Source organism: Miniopterus natalensis, chromosome 1 (assembly GCF_054644295.1).
Source record: "Miniopterus natalensis isolate mMinNat1 chromosome 1, mMinNat1.hap1, whole genome shotgun sequence".
Classification (NCBI taxonomy): Eukaryota; Metazoa; Chordata; class Mammalia; order Chiroptera; family Miniopteridae; genus Miniopterus; species Miniopterus natalensis.
The window spans coordinates 194,504,427-194,523,309 of record NC_142081.1 but is presented as its reverse complement, the minus strand read 5'-3'; the positions used below and the strand labels follow the sequence as shown (position 1 = coordinate 194,523,309).

The window sequence follows — 18,883 nt, the reverse complement described above, 5'->3', positions numbered from 1 at the left end:
GATTCTTATTGAGTTGCCTTGAAAGGAACTTTGTTTTAGTCTTTGGGGCAAAAACCATTTCTATGCTTAAATACAATGAGTCAGCTCTACTTTCTCACCTGGCAGGTTCAGGGTTGTGCACATACTCATTGTTAAATAAAGTAAAACATTCATTTGAAAAATGAAAATATCTTTTTTTACTCTGGAGATTGGGAAGAATTTTTAAAATAAGATATAAAAGAGGATAGTCCATTAACAGATAAATCTTACTTTCATTTAACTCGTATCCATCATTAAGAAAACAAAACAAAACAAATAGCACAACAGAAAAGTGGGCAAAGATATAGCAGGCATTTTATTGATATAGAAACAAGAAACAGGAAGATATTCAACTCTCAGTTATCAAGAAAATACAATTAACATGACAAAAAGATTCCATTCCTTTTCCTCCTGACTGGAACAAGACGAGTTTGATAATTACCAGGTTTGGGCAAGGATGTAGAATAATAATTCCCATACAGCGCCAGTAGGATTGTAAATTGGGCCACCTACTTTAAAATATCAGCTTTGCTGATTAAGCACATGTGCAAATCCTACCACCTAGCAATTTTAACTGTATTAGTTTGCTAGAGTGGCCATAACAAAAATACTCTAGATTGGGTTGCTTAAGCAATAGTTATTTATTTTCTCAGTTTGGGAGACTAGAAGTCCAAAATTAGAGTGTGCACAGGTTGGGTTTCTTCTGAGGCTTGCAGAAGTCCTCGTGCAGTATCCTCACATGGCCTTTCTTCTAAGTGTGCCTATGTCCAGAGCCTCTCTATATGTCCTAATCCTTATAAGAACATCAGTCAGATTGGACTAGCATGCCCCAACAGAAAGGGCCTCATTTTAACTTAATTATCCCTTTAAAAGCCCCATATCCAAATGTGGTATTGGTAGGTATGGCTTCAACATATAAATTTTGGGGAAACACAATTCAGTCCACAGTGCTACCTCTAGGCTTATTAGCCATAGACACTTTTGCACATTTTAGAGAACACAGATACCAGTTTAGTTCATAATACTAAACAATATAATGGATAATTCAAGTTTGCTGTACTTCTAAAACCAAATACTATTCAGTAGTGAAAAGGAATAAACTATAGCTACATGCACAAATTTGGATTACTCTAAGAAACAGTGTTAAACAAAAAAGTAGAGAATTTTTATAAAAGTTCATTTGAGCAAAAACTGATGACACAGACCAGGGAGGAAGACGTCAAATGCCCCAGAGAATAACAGTTTTGCAGCTTCTTCTACACATTTGAAGTTAAGGATGGGAGGTAAGGAAGGTTACGTGAAGGTGGGAGAAAGCAAGGCGGGAACTGGATTACAAAATAGTTGAGTCCGAGCTTTCTTGAGGGGTCTGAAAAGAGGTATTTCAAAGATATGTTAATGCCCTGGCCAGTGCGGCTCAGTTGGTTGACCGTTGTCCCAGGAACTAAGAGGTCACCGTTTGGATTCCCGTCACATGCCCGGGTTGAAGGCTCAGTCCCCAGCAGGGGGTATTGCAGGAGGCAGCACTGATGTTTCTCTCTCATGCCAATGTTTCTCCCTTCCTCTCTCTCTAAAAATCAACTTAAAAAAATAAAGGTGTGTTAACCTAGATGCATAGAAACAATGGACAAGAATTACTTGGAGCAAAGATAAGTCCTGGGGCATGACTACCCACCAAAATCTGCCCAGTTAGGAATATATGACCTGATTACCCCATGAAATTAATAAGGAAGCTAGGAAAATTCTTTGGCAAGTGGAATAGGGAAACTGAGAGCAGTAAATAGCAGTTTGCAGCCATGTAGTAAATCCTATCTTCCCTAAACCAGCGACACTTAAGATTAAATAGTTTACACTTCTCCTCCCCAACCAGAGGGTAAATAGCTTAAACCACCCTACTCAGGAAGATGGAGAGCAGTCATTTGCCAACGCCACACAAAGGACAGATGAAGGTAGGGGAATTTTGGCATATAAGCATAAAACTAATGAATATTCTGTTGAGATTCTCCCCTAAATTCCCAGCCTTTAAAACCCCTCAAAATGAAGGTCCCAGTAAACTCTTCCTCCCAGGAGCACATCCGGGCCTGTTCTCCCCTCCTTCCCCTCTCCTTTCCCCACAGGGAGGCATCTCCTAAACTCTAAGGGACCCCAGCAGGCTTGCAACCAGGGCAGCAGTGCACAGCCGCAGTTCATCTGATGCTAAACCCCTGACTCTGACCTCAAGGCCTCCTTTTCTCTGACTTCTCAGTGAGCCCAAGCAGCCCAACCTAAGTTCATTTCCCCACCTTGTCCCTCTCCTGCTACCCTGGGCCTTTCTGTGTTTCACTAGCCCCATTTTAACAAACATCCCATAAAATTCACCTGGACTGGTGTTGTGGCACTTTTCCTGCACTAAGAACCCACACACTACCAGTGGGCCCTAGGCAGACCAACTAAGACCCAGGTGCTCTTTCCGGTAACGTTACTTTCCACAGAATCCCTTTTTTCTTCCACAAAGGTAAAAAAAAAAAAGGGGGGGGTGCCTGGCTCAGCAGTTGAGCATTGACCTGGGATCCAGGCGATCCGGGTTCGATTCCCGGTCAGGGCACATACCCAGGTTGCGGGCTCGATCAATGACTCTCTCATCATTGATGTTTCTATCTCTCTCTCCCTCTCCTTTCCTTTCTCTGAAATCAATAAAGATATATTTAAAATAAAAAAAGGGGGGGGCATATTTTTGGGATACTTCTAGGTAGCCTTATATAAACTACCTTAGCATTCTATTTCTTAATTACATGTTGGGCATATGTGTTAATCTTATTATTCTTTTGCGGTACAATAAAAAATATATTTAATCATTGCCTGTTTCTTGTTACAAAGCTCCTGAACCCTTGGAATTTCCTGACAGGATAAACAGGAAACCAATTTAAGGTGCCTGTAGGAGGCCATGAGGAACAGCACTAAATGGGGATTTGGGACCTGAGACTTCTCAGCGCACCGCTTTTTCTGTGCTTTCTATGTAGTTCTTCTTATGTAGTTTCATGTAGCTCAGATCTACGTAGTTTGACTGAGCCATATAAAATAAACATTTGCTAATCAAATAGTTTAAAAAAAACCTCTGTGTAATCCTGTTAGTAAAAGAAGTGGTAGCTTGAAGAAAGGCAGACAGTCATGTGAGGTCCCACAGGGTTGAAACGAAAACTTCTGCATTGTATCTGACCTTTTTCTGTTTCTTAAACTAAATTATAATCAACCTAAAAAACAGTTGGCTTGTAACCAAGATCACTTGCTTGCACCGACTTTTTGTTACTAATTAAGAAATGCGACGTTAAAATCATTACAGAAATATACATATCAATATGTTTTCAATGTGCTTAGTGAAAGGCAGATGCATGTTCACAGACAACTGCTAACCTAAAGAGACAAGACCGCTGCGATGATTAAGTACAATGTGGTTCCCTAAATGTGGAAACAAGGTAAGACGATATTAAAATTCTAAATTCTCTGTTATTCTCTTACAAAGACTGTCCAGGTACTTGCGAGCGCGCTCACGGGTGCACCAGCGGGACCCGAGCGGAGGCGCCGGAAGCTGGGCGGGCCTCGGGGTGGGCGCGGCGCCACCCGCAGCTTCGGCCGGCTCCGCGCGGCTGCGGCGCCACCTGGAAGGCCTCCTTCACCGGCAGCGGCCTCTTCTCTGTCCCCACGATGGGGACCGGCGGGGACGCGCCCCGCCTGAGCTCGGCGGCAGCGGGGCCGACACGCCTCCCCACGCGCCCCCGCCCCCGGCGGCCAGCGCGGATTACCGCCCGAGCGTTCAAAGACCTCGCGCGAGAGCAGGAAATGCCGCTAGATTGCGCGAGAGCGTCGGGAGCGCTAGAAAGCGGAACCGGCCCCTGTTTCGCGCTTGCGCAGCAGGCCGAGACAGCCGCCTTCCGGCTCACATGGGGCTCTCAGGGGATGCCGAGGTTAGGCCGGAAGTGGTGTGGCGTAGGGACGGGGGGGCCGAGCGGGATCGCCGACGCGCGGGCGGGACGCCGGGTTCACGGAGCTGGGGTGAGGGTGAGAAGGCAGGAAGGCAGCCCGTGACGGGATGGACCGAAGTCCGCCTGCGGGAGACACTCGCTGCGGGTAGACACACCCGGGTTTTGCGCAAAGGACGAAGTGACGTCTACCCGGGGAAGAGGGCCCAGCCCGGGATCTGAGGGGAGACGTTCTAGGGTCGCCTGGAAGGGTCCGGCAGAAGCTCTTAAAGTGCACAGTTGGCTCCCTAGAGGGTTGGAGGGAACAGTCGGGGAGGCGGTTACGTTTTAATCTCAAGGCTCGTACCCGGAAGCTCCCACTCCTCAGGCCTGTGAACTGACTCGCGCGTGACGACAGCGCGGGAAGCAAAGGGGGACGCGCGCGTGACGACAGCGCGGGAAGCAAAGGGGGACGCGCGGGAAGCAAAGGGGGGGACCAGGATGGAACTAGTTTTCAGTTCCCGGTGCGGAGGGAGGTTTGCAGTGCCTTCAGGGGGCGTTAAGCCTTAGACATCCTTAAAAACTAGAATATCTTAGACCGACAAAGGTAGAAGTACAACTGCACTAGATGCGCACTTGCCGCCCGGCCGGAGAAATGAACCGCTGCTGTTGCATAAGTTCCCGAGGTCCTTTGCTGCACCCAATCCCGCTCTGTTCCCTCCTGCCCAAGGTAACCACTGTCCCGAGCACCTTTATGTTTTAATTTTTAATTACATCTGTAGTGCTGTTTTGCGTCATTTTAACCATCAGTAATGTATAGATCCTTTTCGCAGCTTTCATTTACTTGACGCCTTTTCAGATGCTCAGTGCTCTGTGACTCCCCTCCCTCCGAGCGCAGGGCTCGCTCTGCGTTCCGGGGCCTGATACATTGTAACCGCGGCGCTGTTAGTTGAATGGACGGCTGCTCTCGCGTTCGCGCTACGTCCTAAGTAACGAGTAGGATGTCAGGTGACTTAAGACGAGGAGAGTATTGCAGGCAAAGGGGATACTCGCCAGAAGGAAAGAGAAGTGTGAAAGCGGATGGGGTATTTCAAGAACGTACATAGTTCTTAGAGCTTAAAATGTAGAATTGTATGGCGAGAGGTGATGAAGGAGAAATTTAGGGCAATAGGATGAGGCTCAGATTTAAAGGATATTATCTGAGAAGATTACAGTATCTTCAGAGCCATTAGAGGTTTTTGAATTATGAGGAAACAGAGCCGTACTTTTAGAAGATAATATTCATAGCACCATGGAGATATGTCTCAGGGGTAAAAATTAGTAGCAGGTAATTAAACACCACCTCTCTAGCCTCATGACAACAGTGATCATTGCATTAAACATGTGAGTCATTCGTGCAGACTCACTTAAAATTCTGAAACAGTTTCTTACTCCATGGTAGCCCTTCCCTAGACAACTATTTCATACCCTCTGTCGGACTTGCAGCATTTTCTCCTGCCTCCCGTTTAGCTGACACCTTACATCCTGTTTCAGAAAAGGACTTTGACATGCTTTCATCCCCACATCTACCAGGTCTATACCCTAATACACTACCTCTGCTATTTCTGTAAGTGAATTGTCTGATTGAGGAGAGAAACCCCTTAAGAATACTTTTTCAACACAACAGTCTTAAAAAGTCATGAGACTGGATTGAAATGGGAATAGTAAAACTATAAAAGAACAGAATGATTAGAAGACAATTGTTTTGTCTAAAATAATAAATAACCCAGATCTATAATAATATAAATGTGATATTAGTTTTTTTATGTGAGTTTCTTATTTTCAGGTAGATTTAGGTGTTAAGCTTTATAAGCTAATTCTGAATATAGTTCACATTTATAAGACCATTGTTTCTACTATTAACATTATAAGCAGTTTATTTTGAAATAAATATGTTTGGTGATCCTCTTTTAAAAGAAATATATTTTACTGCCTTTGTCTTACATATTGCCAAATTATCCAAATAGAGTTCAGTAACATATTTTTCACTGACTGATAAAAATAGAATGTACGTTGTATGACTTACTACAGGTGTTATTCATTCTCTCATTCTTTTAAATCCATTTATTGAGTACCTACAATATGATAAACACTATTATAGGTAGATAAAAAGATTCATTAATGGAAAATCACCAACCTGAAACCATATTATGTGACTGTATGAATGCACCTTGATATATAAGAAACTTTCACCTACAAGCATGTGATCACCTTATTGGAATTCTTTCCTGAAGAATACCTAGACTATGTGCACAGCTGCTTAAAGAGCATCATTGCTCTAAAGTCTGGTAATACAGCCTCAACACTCAATCTCAGTGCACACATCTTAGATATTAGTGCACTACACTCAATCTATGTGAATGAAGTGATGTGTAGGCACACCCTACTATAGCCTATAATGCACATATAGGTTATATGCAAATATCCCATCATTTTATTTAAGGGATTTGAGCATCCATGGATGTTGGTATCCATGGGAGATTCTGGAACCAATACCCCATGGATACTGAAGGACGACTATATGTGGTAAATGAGCTCTGCTCCATCATGGCTTGCTGTATTCTGCTTTATCAGTATACTTTGTAACTCCTGATGCCAGCTTCCAGATTTTACTGGTATCATTTTTCTATTTATTTACCAATCTGTATTGAGGTGGTTTGCCTTACAGAAATAGGCCTAAGCCTATATAACAGTGATGAGAAGAGCTACTTTGGATAATGTTGAGGTCCCTATAGCTGACAATAATATTGCTCTGAATTGTAATGTTCAAATGTCATGTCTCTACTCTTATTCCCAGGTCAAGAATGCATTCCAAGAAAGTACTGAAAATATACCACCAGTTTCAAACTGAGAGTTGACCTAGCCATGGAAAAATCTCATTGGAACCTCACTAAATCAAACGATAACTGGCACTCTTAAAAACTCTTCCATCAAAAAGTATCAGGAATGACAATCTAAGATATGTATCTACCAAGAAAGTTCTGGTACCAGCCAGCAGTCTAAGAGATCAGCTAGTTTCTTTGGTCATCAAACAGACATACTCAAGCTATCAACACAACAGTGGAAAATGTCTCTATATCAATGTTTTGCACACTGTGTGTGTGACCCATTAGTAGGTCATGAAATCAATTCTGTGAGTCATGATGAATATATTTTTTAAGACAAAATAAAATATAAACTATCAGAGTACTTTCCATAAGTCCTTTGCCAGAATTGTTCACATTGCAAGGAGTACTAAGGTCAGTTTCAATATGTGAAAAAAATATTTGATGTAGGGGATATGAATAGAATGTATATTGGCTAAGAAATGTTTTTCCAGTCATTTGTCCACTGGGGGTCTTGTTTGATGTTCATAATAACAAGGTCAGTAGTTTTATATTACCATGACTTGCAGCTAGATGTGAAGTCTGAGATTGTCAATTGAGTTTTACAAACAGCATTTTTTGGAAAAGATGACTGAGCTATAAATATATGTATGTATGTATGTATGTATATATGTATATATGTATTTGAATTTGTGACAATTACAATATTTTAATCAAAATTGCTTTTAAAATGGATCATTTCTTTTTTAAAAGAAAGGACTGATAAAGAAATATGCAGAAGCATGTTCAAGTTCAGCTGTTGGATCTGGAAGTGTGAATAGCAGCAGTATTGAGAACAATGCTCACTCTAATCTGCAAACTTCAACATCATTTGAGCCACATTTCAAAAAGAAAAAAGTGCAAGAAGATATAATGAAGATTATTTAAAATACGGTTTTATCAAATGTGAAAAACGCTTTGAAAATGACAGGCCTCAGTGTGTTATTTGTAACAATATTCTTGCAAGTGAAAGCTTGAAACCTTCAAAACTAAAAAGGCACGGAGAAGCACAGCAGGCTGAGCTTACTGAGAAACCTCTTCATTGTTTTCAGAGAAAGAGTGTGTGCAGTTACCAACTGAACTAACTCCTTAGTTGTTCTGCTGTCGGAGGGAAAGCCTTAGTGTCATCATATTTGGTTGCTTATCGCGTGGCAAAAGAGAAAATGGCTCACACAGCTGCTGAAAAAGTTATTCCTCCAGGATGTTTGGATATGGTGCATAGAATTTTTTATGATAAATCAGCCAATAAGTTAAAAACTGTCCCTGGTGATAAAACAATATCTCTTCAGAGCTGTGCTATCACAGAACATTTAGAAATAATGCTTATGTCTCGGTTACAGTCTGGTGTAAATTTTGCGATCCAGCTTCATGAGAGCACTGACATTGGAAGCTGCACGACACTTTCAGTTTATGTCAGATACACTTGGCAAGGTGATTTCATGGAGGACTTTTGGGTTGCTTACATTTGACCTCACACCTAAGTGGGTTAGACATTTTTACAGAATTAGAAAAGTGCATTGTTGGTCAATATAAGTTAAACTGGAAGAACTGCAAAGGAATTACAAGTGATGGAACAGCAAACATAACTGGAAAGCATAGCAGAGTCATTAAAAAATTGGTAGAGGTTACTAATAATGGTGCTGTGTGGAATCATCGTTTTATACATCGTGAAGCTTTAGCATCCAGAGAAATTCCACAGAATCTCATGGAAGTATTGAAAAGTGTAGTGAAAGTTGTTAATTTTGTTAAAGGAAGCTCACTAAATAGCCGACTTCTTGAAATATTTTGTTCAGAGATTGGAACTAATCATACCTACCTACTGTATCATACCAAAGTTCGTTGGTTGTCTCAAGGGAAAATACTAAGCAGGGTTTACGAACTCGGGAAGAAGATTCACATTTTTCTCATTGAAAAAAACCTCATTTGGCAAGTATTTTTGAAGGTGACATTTGGGTAACAAAATTGGCATATTTGATATTTTTGGCATTCTTAATGAACTAAGTTTAAAACTACAGAGGAAAAACAGTGATATATTCCAACATGTTGAATGTATCCAGGGATTCTGAAAGACATTATTGTTATGGCAAGCAAGGCTGAAAAGCAATCAGCCTAGCTACTACATATTTCCAAGGTTTTTGCAGCATATTGAAGAGAATATTATTAATGAAACCAATTTGAGCAAAATAAAATTAGAGATATGATTGCATCTCACCTGTCTCAAACTTTTAATCATTTCTTTCCAGAAGAGAAATTTGAAACATTAAGAGAAAACTGTTGGGTAAAAGATCCATTTGCTTTTCAAAACCCAGACTCAATAGTTGAGTTAAACTTGGTGCCTGAAGAAGAGAATGAATTACTGCAGCTCAGTTCCTCATATACATTGAAGAATGATTACGAAACATTAAGTTTATCAGCATTTTGGATTAAGATAAAGGAAGACTTTCCTTTGCTAAGTGGAGAAAGTATCCTACTATTATTACCATTCACAACAACTAGCTTGTGTGAACTAGGGTTTTCAGTCTTAACCCAGTTAAAAACAAAGGGAAGAAATGAGTTGAATGGTGCAGCAGATACGCGGGTAGCCTTATCCCCCCGTGTTCCAGACTGGACTGAACTTACGAACAGGCAAAAACACCCATCACATTAAATAAATCTTGCCTGGTTTTTGTTTCTGTGTTTCTTATTTTGTGGTATTTTTCTGTGTTGTATTTAAATGTTAATATGTAATTTCATGTGGTAACTTTGTTAGGTTTTTATTTTTGTTATGCTTAAATATTGATAAAGTCGATGCAATTTTATATTCATTGAACAAAAATTTAATGAACTTCTATGAGGGGCCAAGGACTATGATGGAGACATTTGGGATACAAAATGAAGAAAACGAAGATCATTCTCTAGTGGAGCTAATGTTCTGGCAATAGGCTTTATAATATTTAGAAGATAAGTGCTCTAGGAAAAGTAATAACAAAAGGAGGTAAACTATTTGGGGACCAAGTCATAAAGGGCTCTCTACGTCATAGGGCCTCTGGGATTTTTTTAAGTGAAATAGCAATTGAAGGGTTACCTCGAGGAGAGACATGATCTGTTGTTTAGAGAACAAATTGAATTAAATGTTACTTCCCTAAAGAGGACTTTCGTAACCACCTTAGTTTGGGTACATTGTCCATTATTCTTCCTTTCATTTCTTTGTTTTCTTTGTAGTATACAATTTGTAATATTTTTACTTGCTTGATTACTAGTTCTGTCAGTGTGCCACCCTGGAATCTCTGCTCCTTGGGAGCAGAGGTCATATTCACCTTGTATGATGATACACATTTGATCAGCAAATGAGTTAATATCTGTCATCTGTAACTTGAGGTCAGATTCCCAGGAATATGTATTAAATGTGTCACAATTTTTTTTGCCTTTTTTACATTTTAAAATCTCATTTTGTCAGGTAATCTCTACAAGCATCCATAAACAGCATTGATTGATGTTGCTTTCTCCCATCGTTGCTGATAAGGAAGCAACATATATTGCGTAATATGTCTTCCTCAAACCAATTTCACATTCCCCATCTTTCCATATTCCCTCACCCTGCTAGGTGATGTTTCTCTTGGCATGTTTTTATCTAAAATCATAGATTAACAATTCCTTTCCATCAGCCTAGCATTATTACAATATTGTGATTTTTCAGATTTTCTATTCAAAGTAATAGATGTCCCCCCTTATTGGTGCTTGAACTGAAGTATTGGAAGGCAGTTCTCCATAAGTAGTTCACATTCCCGCCCAGCTTCTCAGCACCCCTCCCATCTGGCAACCATCGATCTGTTCTCTGTATCTATGAGTTCGTTTCTGTTTTGTTCGCTCATTTATATTATTCTTCAGATTTGACATATAAGTGAAATCTATGCTATTTATCTTTGTCTGACTTATTTCACTTAGCATAACACCTTCTAGGTCCATGTCACAAATTTTTTATAAATTGTTATATGCACCACCTCTTCTTTATCTGCTCATCTACTGATGGGCACTTGGGCTGCTTCCAAATCTGGGCTATTGTAAATAACACTGCAGTGAACATAGGGGTGCATATATCTTCTTGAAGTACTGTTTTGGGTTTCTTCTGATATATATCCGGAAGTGGAATTGCTGGGTAAAAATGCTATAACTTTATAGTGGGAATATTGCAGAATCATCTTCCAAAATTCAGGTTATGCACCCACTAAGCTAGTAGCCCAAACATTGAGACACCGGTGCTTGGAGACAGAAAGTTTTACTCGATTTGGCCAGAGAGTCTGGAGGCGCAAGATCCCTCAAACTCATATACCCCCAAAAGCACAGTAGGGAGTTTTTATGCAGGTAGGGAGTAGGGGAGGAGTAGTTCCAGGAAACAGAAGTATGTTGCTTTAGTCACAAATGACATTTTGTGCAGCCAGACTCCTGGGCCCCAGCAACTGGCCACAGCTACTTAGGAGACATTCTTTCCTTCTGCAAGACAAACTCATAAATTTCTCCTCAATACCCCTAAGTCATCACCTCCTGCTTGGCAGAGAGACCCCACCTGAGCAACTTAGGACTACATTCATGAGAACAGGAGAGCAGTTAACATGAACAAATTAATTCTACCTGCCAAAAGTACCAGGGGCATTAAAATCATAAGGAGTTTGGCTACAGGAAATACAAAGTATAATATAAAGGTAATATATTGTGTATCATCCTAAGCACAGCTGTGGAAGAAAAGGAGGGGCTCGTGCTCCCCCTTTTCCAGATGTGGAAACTGAGGCCCAGGGAGAGTACATGCCTTGGTCCAGATCACTTACCTAGTGTGCCACAAACCCAGGCCCCTTGATCTTTTAAATCCAGGGATCGCCATGCACACGGGCAGACGCACACCTGGGGAAGTGTTTCACTGACATTTGCACGATACCCTGGACTGAGGGGACAAGAGGCCGGGGCACGCTCCGACTTCGTCAGTTAAGACCCAGAAAGGAAAGCTCGTCTGATGTGAGGCAGGTCAGAGCTGAATGAGGAATGAGCTGCCTGACCTAGATTGATGATATTGTGCCTGAAAACTGTTTGTTTTGATTTGATTTGATATATTACTGTTGTCTTTGTTTTTCCTTAGTCTCTGTTCTGGGAAAATACCCAGGAACCCATGGCCAGGTCTGCGGACAACACCCGTCGGTTGATGCGCCTGGGCGAAGTCCTCTGTGGGAGCATCGGGCGTCCCCCGAGCTGGTGAAGGCCGGAGAACTCGGGGGAGGCCCTGCACAGCTCACAAGAAAACCAAGAGTTCTTGCCATTTGTGCTCGTTGCTTCCATATGCATTTACCTCATTGGACCCCCTCCCCAGTCCCCTGAAGTAGGTGGTAATAATAACAATAACAACACCTCTCTTTTGTTAAGTGCATTTTAGGCACTTTGAAGAGGGAGAGGCCAGGATTCAACCCTCTTCTGCGGATCTGAGGCCTGGGCTCTGAAAGGTCACTCCCAGCCTCCAGCTGATAAACCGAGATTAAAATCACAGTGAAAGTCGAAGTCAGGAGGAGGGACCTGAGGGTAGTGACAACTCTTCTCACTAGACCAGCTCCCAGGCTAGGAGCTGGCAATAGTGTCCCCACCCTCGGGGAGCTGATAGCCTAGCATTCCAGTCGAGAGAAAACCCAGCTAACATCCTGGTGGGCAGCCAGGCTCACTCATTAGCCAACTGCTTAGTTCTCCACACCCCTCACATTTGTGCCAAGATGACCAATGTCTCTGTGTCACCCATTGGGTGGTCACTCATAGGCTCCTTGTAGTTTAGGTGGGCAGAACTGTGACTGTCCAACTTGAGCACATTGTGCAGATATGGGCTGAATATATTTTCTAGAGCCAGCAAATATCTTTAATTCTTCCCAATATAATCTTTGAAATGAAACGTATTTGTCCGTTTGCCTCCTAGAACTCGATTACCAATCCCACCCTACGCCAGAAGATTGTGAAGACAATGCTATGAATTCTTTCTGGAAAAGGGTATCCGTGCAGGTAATCCTGGACCCGTGAACACGGGACAGAGGGGGCCCGAGATGTTCCGAGACTGGGCCACTGGGTCATTAACTTGCTTCTCGGAGCGTCACTGTCCGCCTTGTCAGCATTCTGATTCATTCTCCCTGCTCCATAGAGCCAGCTGGATTTCAGGAGCTGAATGTGGAGCCTGGCACAGAGGAAATGTTCTGTGCTGGTCCTAGACAAGGATATTAAATAGTCATTATTACTGTCATGTGGTGGTGGTTGTGTGATTTTGATTGCTATGTAAAATGGGGTGGCCCTTGCTTCCTGGGGGGCCCTGGGACACCCGAGATCTAGGTGTGAGAGTCCGAAATGTCTACAAGACTGATGTCAGTGAGAGAGGAGGTGAGAGAGGACTGGAGACAAACTGGAGACACAGAAATGGTCCCCTTAAGGTAAGTCTGTTCCTCAGATAATGTCACCAGAGGTGATGACAGTTACTAGTCGCTCTTAAATGCCAGTGAGTACAGCTCACATGTCCTGCCACCAGGTTAGAACAAATATTAGAGATAAAGAAGGTTAAGTCTTTAGCTCCGTGCCTGGCAAAGGGCTGTCTGTTATTAAATGATCCCTCTATCGGCTAGGTGGCCCATGGACTTCAGGGTCCTCCCACCCACTGCTGTCAACCCCCTTTCAGGGCCATCCGTGTGTCTTTTGGTCCCACTTCCTGCTCTGCATTCCCAGGTGTCTCCCGGGCCCATTGCTAGTGAGGACAAGAGGGGCTTTGGTCAACCCCGCCACCACAGATGCAGCTGGGAGCTAAGCAGAGGGCCTGCTCCAGGCAAGTGCGTTCTGTGTGTGGGTTCTCTCCCGTCAGCTCCGGTGGGAGCCCTGCATTTGCACCCACTCCCAGCAGGCTCAGCTTTGAGTGTAGGCTCCGGGCAGGAGTCAGGGGGTGTCAGGACCCCTCCCTGAGGCCGGGGCTGCTATGGGTGCGTCTTCACCTGGACGTGAGTCACAACAGCAACTCGGGGCCCGCGCAAGAATCAACCCATGAATGTGTGAGTACGTGGAGCAACAAATCAGTCTCTCTCTAAAAACCCATCAATAAATTCTTTTTTACTACTCTATTTTATTATTATTATTATATTTTAAAATCCTCACCGGAGGACATTTTTTCCATTGCTTTTCAGAGAGAGTGGGAGGAAGAGAGAGGGAGAGGCAGAGGGGGCGCGGGGGGGGGGGGGCAGATGTGAGAGAGAGACATCCACTGGTTGCCTCCAGGACTCGCTCCCAGTCTGCTGGGGATGGAACCTGCCACCGCAGCACATGCCCTTGGCCAGAATCGAACCTGAGAACCTTCAGTCCGGGGGCCAACGCTCTAACCCCTGAGCCAAACCAGCTAGGGCAATAATTTTTTAAAATTTTTATTTGACCATTTCATAGCTAAAAAAAGACATGTCTTAATTTACTTACAATACTCGCTTCTTCCTGCAGTATGCCAAGGATAGCTCTGGGGTGATCCACGTCATGCTGATCGGTTCAGAGCAGACAGGAGCCTATCCCATCAGAGGGTAAGAATGTCAGCCCCAGCAAGCACAGCAGAGATGCAAAACTGTTTATCTAGTTGTTTTGAAAGGAGGCTTAAGAGAATCGTCCTAATCCCCAGTGTAACGCTTGCTTTTGTAAGTTCAGGTAAAGGAAAACAATCAGAAGAGATCAGAGGTGTTTATCGAGTCCCACCATTAACGGTGATGAATGCGTGAATGAAATAAGTGACCTAAAAATTAAAGCTGAAAAATAACCCCCAAAAGCTTGAAAACCAAAGTAATGTGTAAGTCAAATAACATTGAAATGGCAACGTATCATATTGCTTTAGGACTTTCAGAATGTCTTTCCTGCTTTTCAGGACTTTTGCGAAATCTGAAACTCCCTACTTTCAGAAAGATAGAATCACAGGAACCGAGATCGGGGTTATGTTTGACATCGGGGCACCCAAAGTGTAAGTTAGGGTGCTCTTGATGAGGGTTACTGTGCAAACATGCTTTTCTCGGAGGTGATATGCTCAAGTCTGCTTTACATTTTCATTTTTGGGGAAACAATAGTCTTCTCTGTTTTAAAAAATATATATTGATTGATTGATTTTAGAAAGAGAGAGGAAGGGAGAAAGCCAGAGAGAGAGAGAGACATCGATCTGTTGTTCCACTTATTTATGCGTCCATTGGTTGACTCTTGGATGTCCCCTGGCCAGGGCTTCGAACCTGCAGCCTTGGTGAATTAGGACAACGCTCTAACCAACTGAGCTATTGTGCTCTCAGTAAACTGAGGCAGGGCCCTGCTTGTGATGTGAATACGAATACCATGTCTGTTGACCACACCCGTGTGCCTTGAAGCATCGCCCCTGCTTAATTAGGATGGGGTAGGGGTGGGAGGCAAGAAGCCTGTTGGTGAGAATCTGGGGAAATGGACATCTCACACTCCGCTGGAGTGGTCAGCATGGGGCTCAGTTTAGCAGTGCCTATCAAGAGCCTTAAAATGCATTCAGAAGCTTCGTGCCAGAAAACCTATTTTCAGGAATTTGTGCTAAGGAAACAAATAATTAAGGATGTGTATAAACATGAAGCTTCAGTGTTTGTTGTAGTGTCGATGACATTGAAATATAGGAGTGAACCTTGATCTTTAACAAGAGAGGGGCTGGTTTTTATGGATTATGTTCCAATTATGGAAGGGAGAGCACAGAGGGATTAAAAATAAGGGCAGGTATATATGTATGTGCACAGACACCGGCAAATGCAGAAAACAAAATGCATGGGACAGCAGAACTCCATGGTTATATTTTAAAAGTCTCATGGGAATAAATATATTTTAAAAGTCTAGAATGATATACATCAAAGCATTAGCAGCATTTGTCTCTAGTGATGTGAGATTTGTTTTTCCCCCATTTTATTTATTTGCATTTTCTAATATTTTTTGATTTGCATGTTTTTGTTGCCATTTGCAGCTTAACTTAGTACACTGTAGGTTGAACAAGTGCTGGCCAGGGGCACATCACGGGTGGGGGGGCTATGAAACACCCTGTGAGTGCTGCTCCTGCCTCGGCAAGGTTTTCCCAGCGCACTTGACCTGCAGGCTTTGGACTGGGTGTTAGGTGCTCAGAGCAGCCCCCTTGGGGTGCTGCGGGTGTATTGCAAGCAGCCCTTTTGGGTCCAGAGACTTTCCCAGCTATTTCTTCAGAAGAGAAGACTATCCCGGGAGCACGTGGTCAGAATAAATTTTAATTAATCTAGAAAGAACTTCTTCCACCCTCATTTTATTTTACATTTCTGTGTTTATATTGTAGGGAATCCTGTGGAGAGGGCGTGTGAAAATCCTGGAGGAGAGACGGAAGGGAATGGGTTTCCAGGACAGCTGCATCGATGACCACCTGTAGGTGGTGTATTGTACTCCTGTTCATTTGGTGATTTCGGAGGGTAGGGGGCTGTTGAAAGAGTTTTAGGGGCATCAGCTCTAAAGACCAAGGGCCCGTGCCTTCTGGGTGGTCACTGGGTATGGGGACTGAGAGTGCCTTCTGGCCAGGGCTCTGCCTGTCTCCACCCACTTCTGTCCAGAGCCCTTTTTAATTCTTGAAGGACAGACAGAGCAGCCCTTTCTCATTTGTGCGTGTCCAGTTTGCTCTGCACTTGGTAAGGGGACAGTGAGCAACCTGCAAATAGGAAGCGTGGTGCCTGCGTCTTTAGGTGCCCCCTGCCTGTGGGATCCTTGCCCATGAGAGGCGCTAAGGTGGAGTTTGTTTGAGATACTTACAGGTAGGTTTATCTTGACTATAGGCCAATAGGGAAAAAGCTACCGTTTAGTGAACACACTGTGGGCCAGGCACGTCATAAACTTACAATCAGATCTGGTTGCAGGCATTCCTGATTCCTGGAACTGTAGATAAGTTTGGCTCGAAGCCTGAGGCAGTTGGAAGCCCTGCCCTCGACTGGGAATTCCTCACCCGAGTCTGCGCTGCTTGGTTCCCCAGAGTCAGAGCGCTTCAAGGACTTAGCCGCTGTCCCAAACGTTTGAGGGTGTGACAGGGTTCCAGTTACATCCCCAGTCTTGTCCATCACCCACGCCATCCAGCTGGCTCCATCACCCTCTGCCTTCTCAAATGCCCTGGGGGCTGAATAATCCTCCTATCCGAGCAACTCCCCGTGGAAGTGGGGGTCTCCCTCAACTCATGCCTCCCCAGGAGAGTGAGTCCCATGGCTTGAAGCTGTACCTTTTACTCACCTATTATTGCTAATACTTACAGGAAGCTCAAAAGCCAGGTGTTGTTATCACTCTTTTAAAAACAAAAGAAAGCTAATATTCTGTTTTTAAGAAAATAAAAACTTTGTACAGAAAAATGCACAAACCATACGTATCCAGTTGAATGAATTTTCACACATTCAACATACACATGTAACAAGCACCTAGATCAAGAAACAGAACAAAACCAGCACTCCTGGGCCTCCGCTGAGCCTCCCTTTTAGTCTCTCCCTGCCCACAGCAGTGACCAGAGACTCTCTAGATGTGTAAGGTCATAGGTTGGTTTTGTCTGTTTTTAAGACTTCTATATTCTTTTTTTTTTTTTTTTTTTAAGTTTTTATTGATTCTAGAGAGAGGGGAAGGGAGGGAGAGAAAGAGAGAGAAATATCTATATGACAGCAAAACATTGATCAGCTGCTTCCTGCATGCCCCCTACTGGGGATCAAACCCCAAATCCGGGCATGTGGCCTGCCTGGAAATTAAACCCGTGACCTTTCAGTGCACAGGGCGATGCCCGACCAGCTGAGCTACACTGACCAGGGCTGTGCAGAGCAATTTAGCTTCTTTAGCTGAAGCCTGGGCATCAGCCATCACCCAAGTGCTTCAAGTCCAACCTTCTGCCCAAAATACGAATCGAGGGGTTTTCCCAAGTGAAATAGCACATCCATGCAGAAGTGATTGTGGAGCTTGGGCTCCAGAGTGAACCTGCAGAGTTCAAGTTCAGCTCCACAACTTGCTACTGTGAGCACTTGGGCAGGTCCTGTGGAGAAGTACGTCTTCCATGTCGTTGTTGTGAGGAGTAAATGACATAATTTATATAAAATACATAATTCTTGGTACATAGTGAGCATTTAATAAATGCTGGCCAATACTTCTTAAAAAGAAACTGTGTTCTTCGAGGTCAGAGACTTTGTATACCTGGGACCTTGCAGGCACACTGTAAATGTTTGATGAATGAAAGCCATCTAAACAATCCCTTAAATCTTAATTCTTTTCATTCCTTAGGCCCGTGAAGCTCTTACAGTGCGTGGACCACAGCACACATCTTGGGTGCACCTTAAATTCATAAATAAATATCCTAACCCAACCTCGTTGCTTCCCCAGGATAAACCAGGCCTGGCTCTTGGTGGAACACTGGTGAACTGCAGTATGGTTTTTGCTGAATGCCCGCTGCGGAGTCAGGTTTGTACTTCGGCACTGCACTTCTCTCAGGTGTGACCCGCTGCACCTAACTCCCGCCATGCACTGTGGAGCTGGGCCCCCCAATGGCAGGAGGACCTTTTAAATTTATTTTTTAATCCTAATATATTTTAAAATTACATTATTTTTTTTGGAAAAGGTAATGCAAATGCACAGGATGAAATTCATAGTTATAAAAGTGTCCAGTAAAGAGGACAATCTTTCTTCCTCTATTCCTACTCACCCAATTCCCTTACCCAGAGGCAACCACTATTTCTTTTTTTAAAAAAATTTTTCAATTACAATTTACATTCAAGATTATTTGCCAGTATTTCTAATTTCTTGTGTATCCTTCTAGAATATTCTGTGCCTGAAACAACACATACACACACAGGCATATCTCTCTTACACTATGCATATAAGTGATAGTATACATAGGATTCTACAACTTGCTTTTTTTCACATAATGGTGTATTTTGGTGCTGTTTTCATATCTACAGATGAAGCTGCCCCCCTCTTTTTACCAGCTCTGGGATGTTCTATTGTACACAGCATGTACCATGGCTTATTTAACCCCTTACCCATAGGTGG

The 18,883-nt window shown here is 43.1% G+C and overlaps 1 protein-coding gene across 1 annotated transcript; it reads left to right on the top strand.

The window, feature by feature from the left end:
- Window positions 1-5,304: 5,304 nt before the first annotated feature.
- On the top strand, window positions 5,305-18,182 carry BST1 (bone marrow stromal cell antigen 1). Its single transcript, XM_087828816.1, is given in 9 exon segments — window positions 5,305-5,333; window positions 7,201-7,228; window positions 11,961-12,060; window positions 12,777-12,859; window positions 14,321-14,397; window positions 14,733-14,825; window positions 16,164-16,180; window positions 16,183-16,249; window positions 18,119-18,182. Coding segments are annotated over 9 exon segments (558 nt in total).
- The last annotated feature ends 701 nt before the right edge of the window (window positions 18,183-18,883 follow it).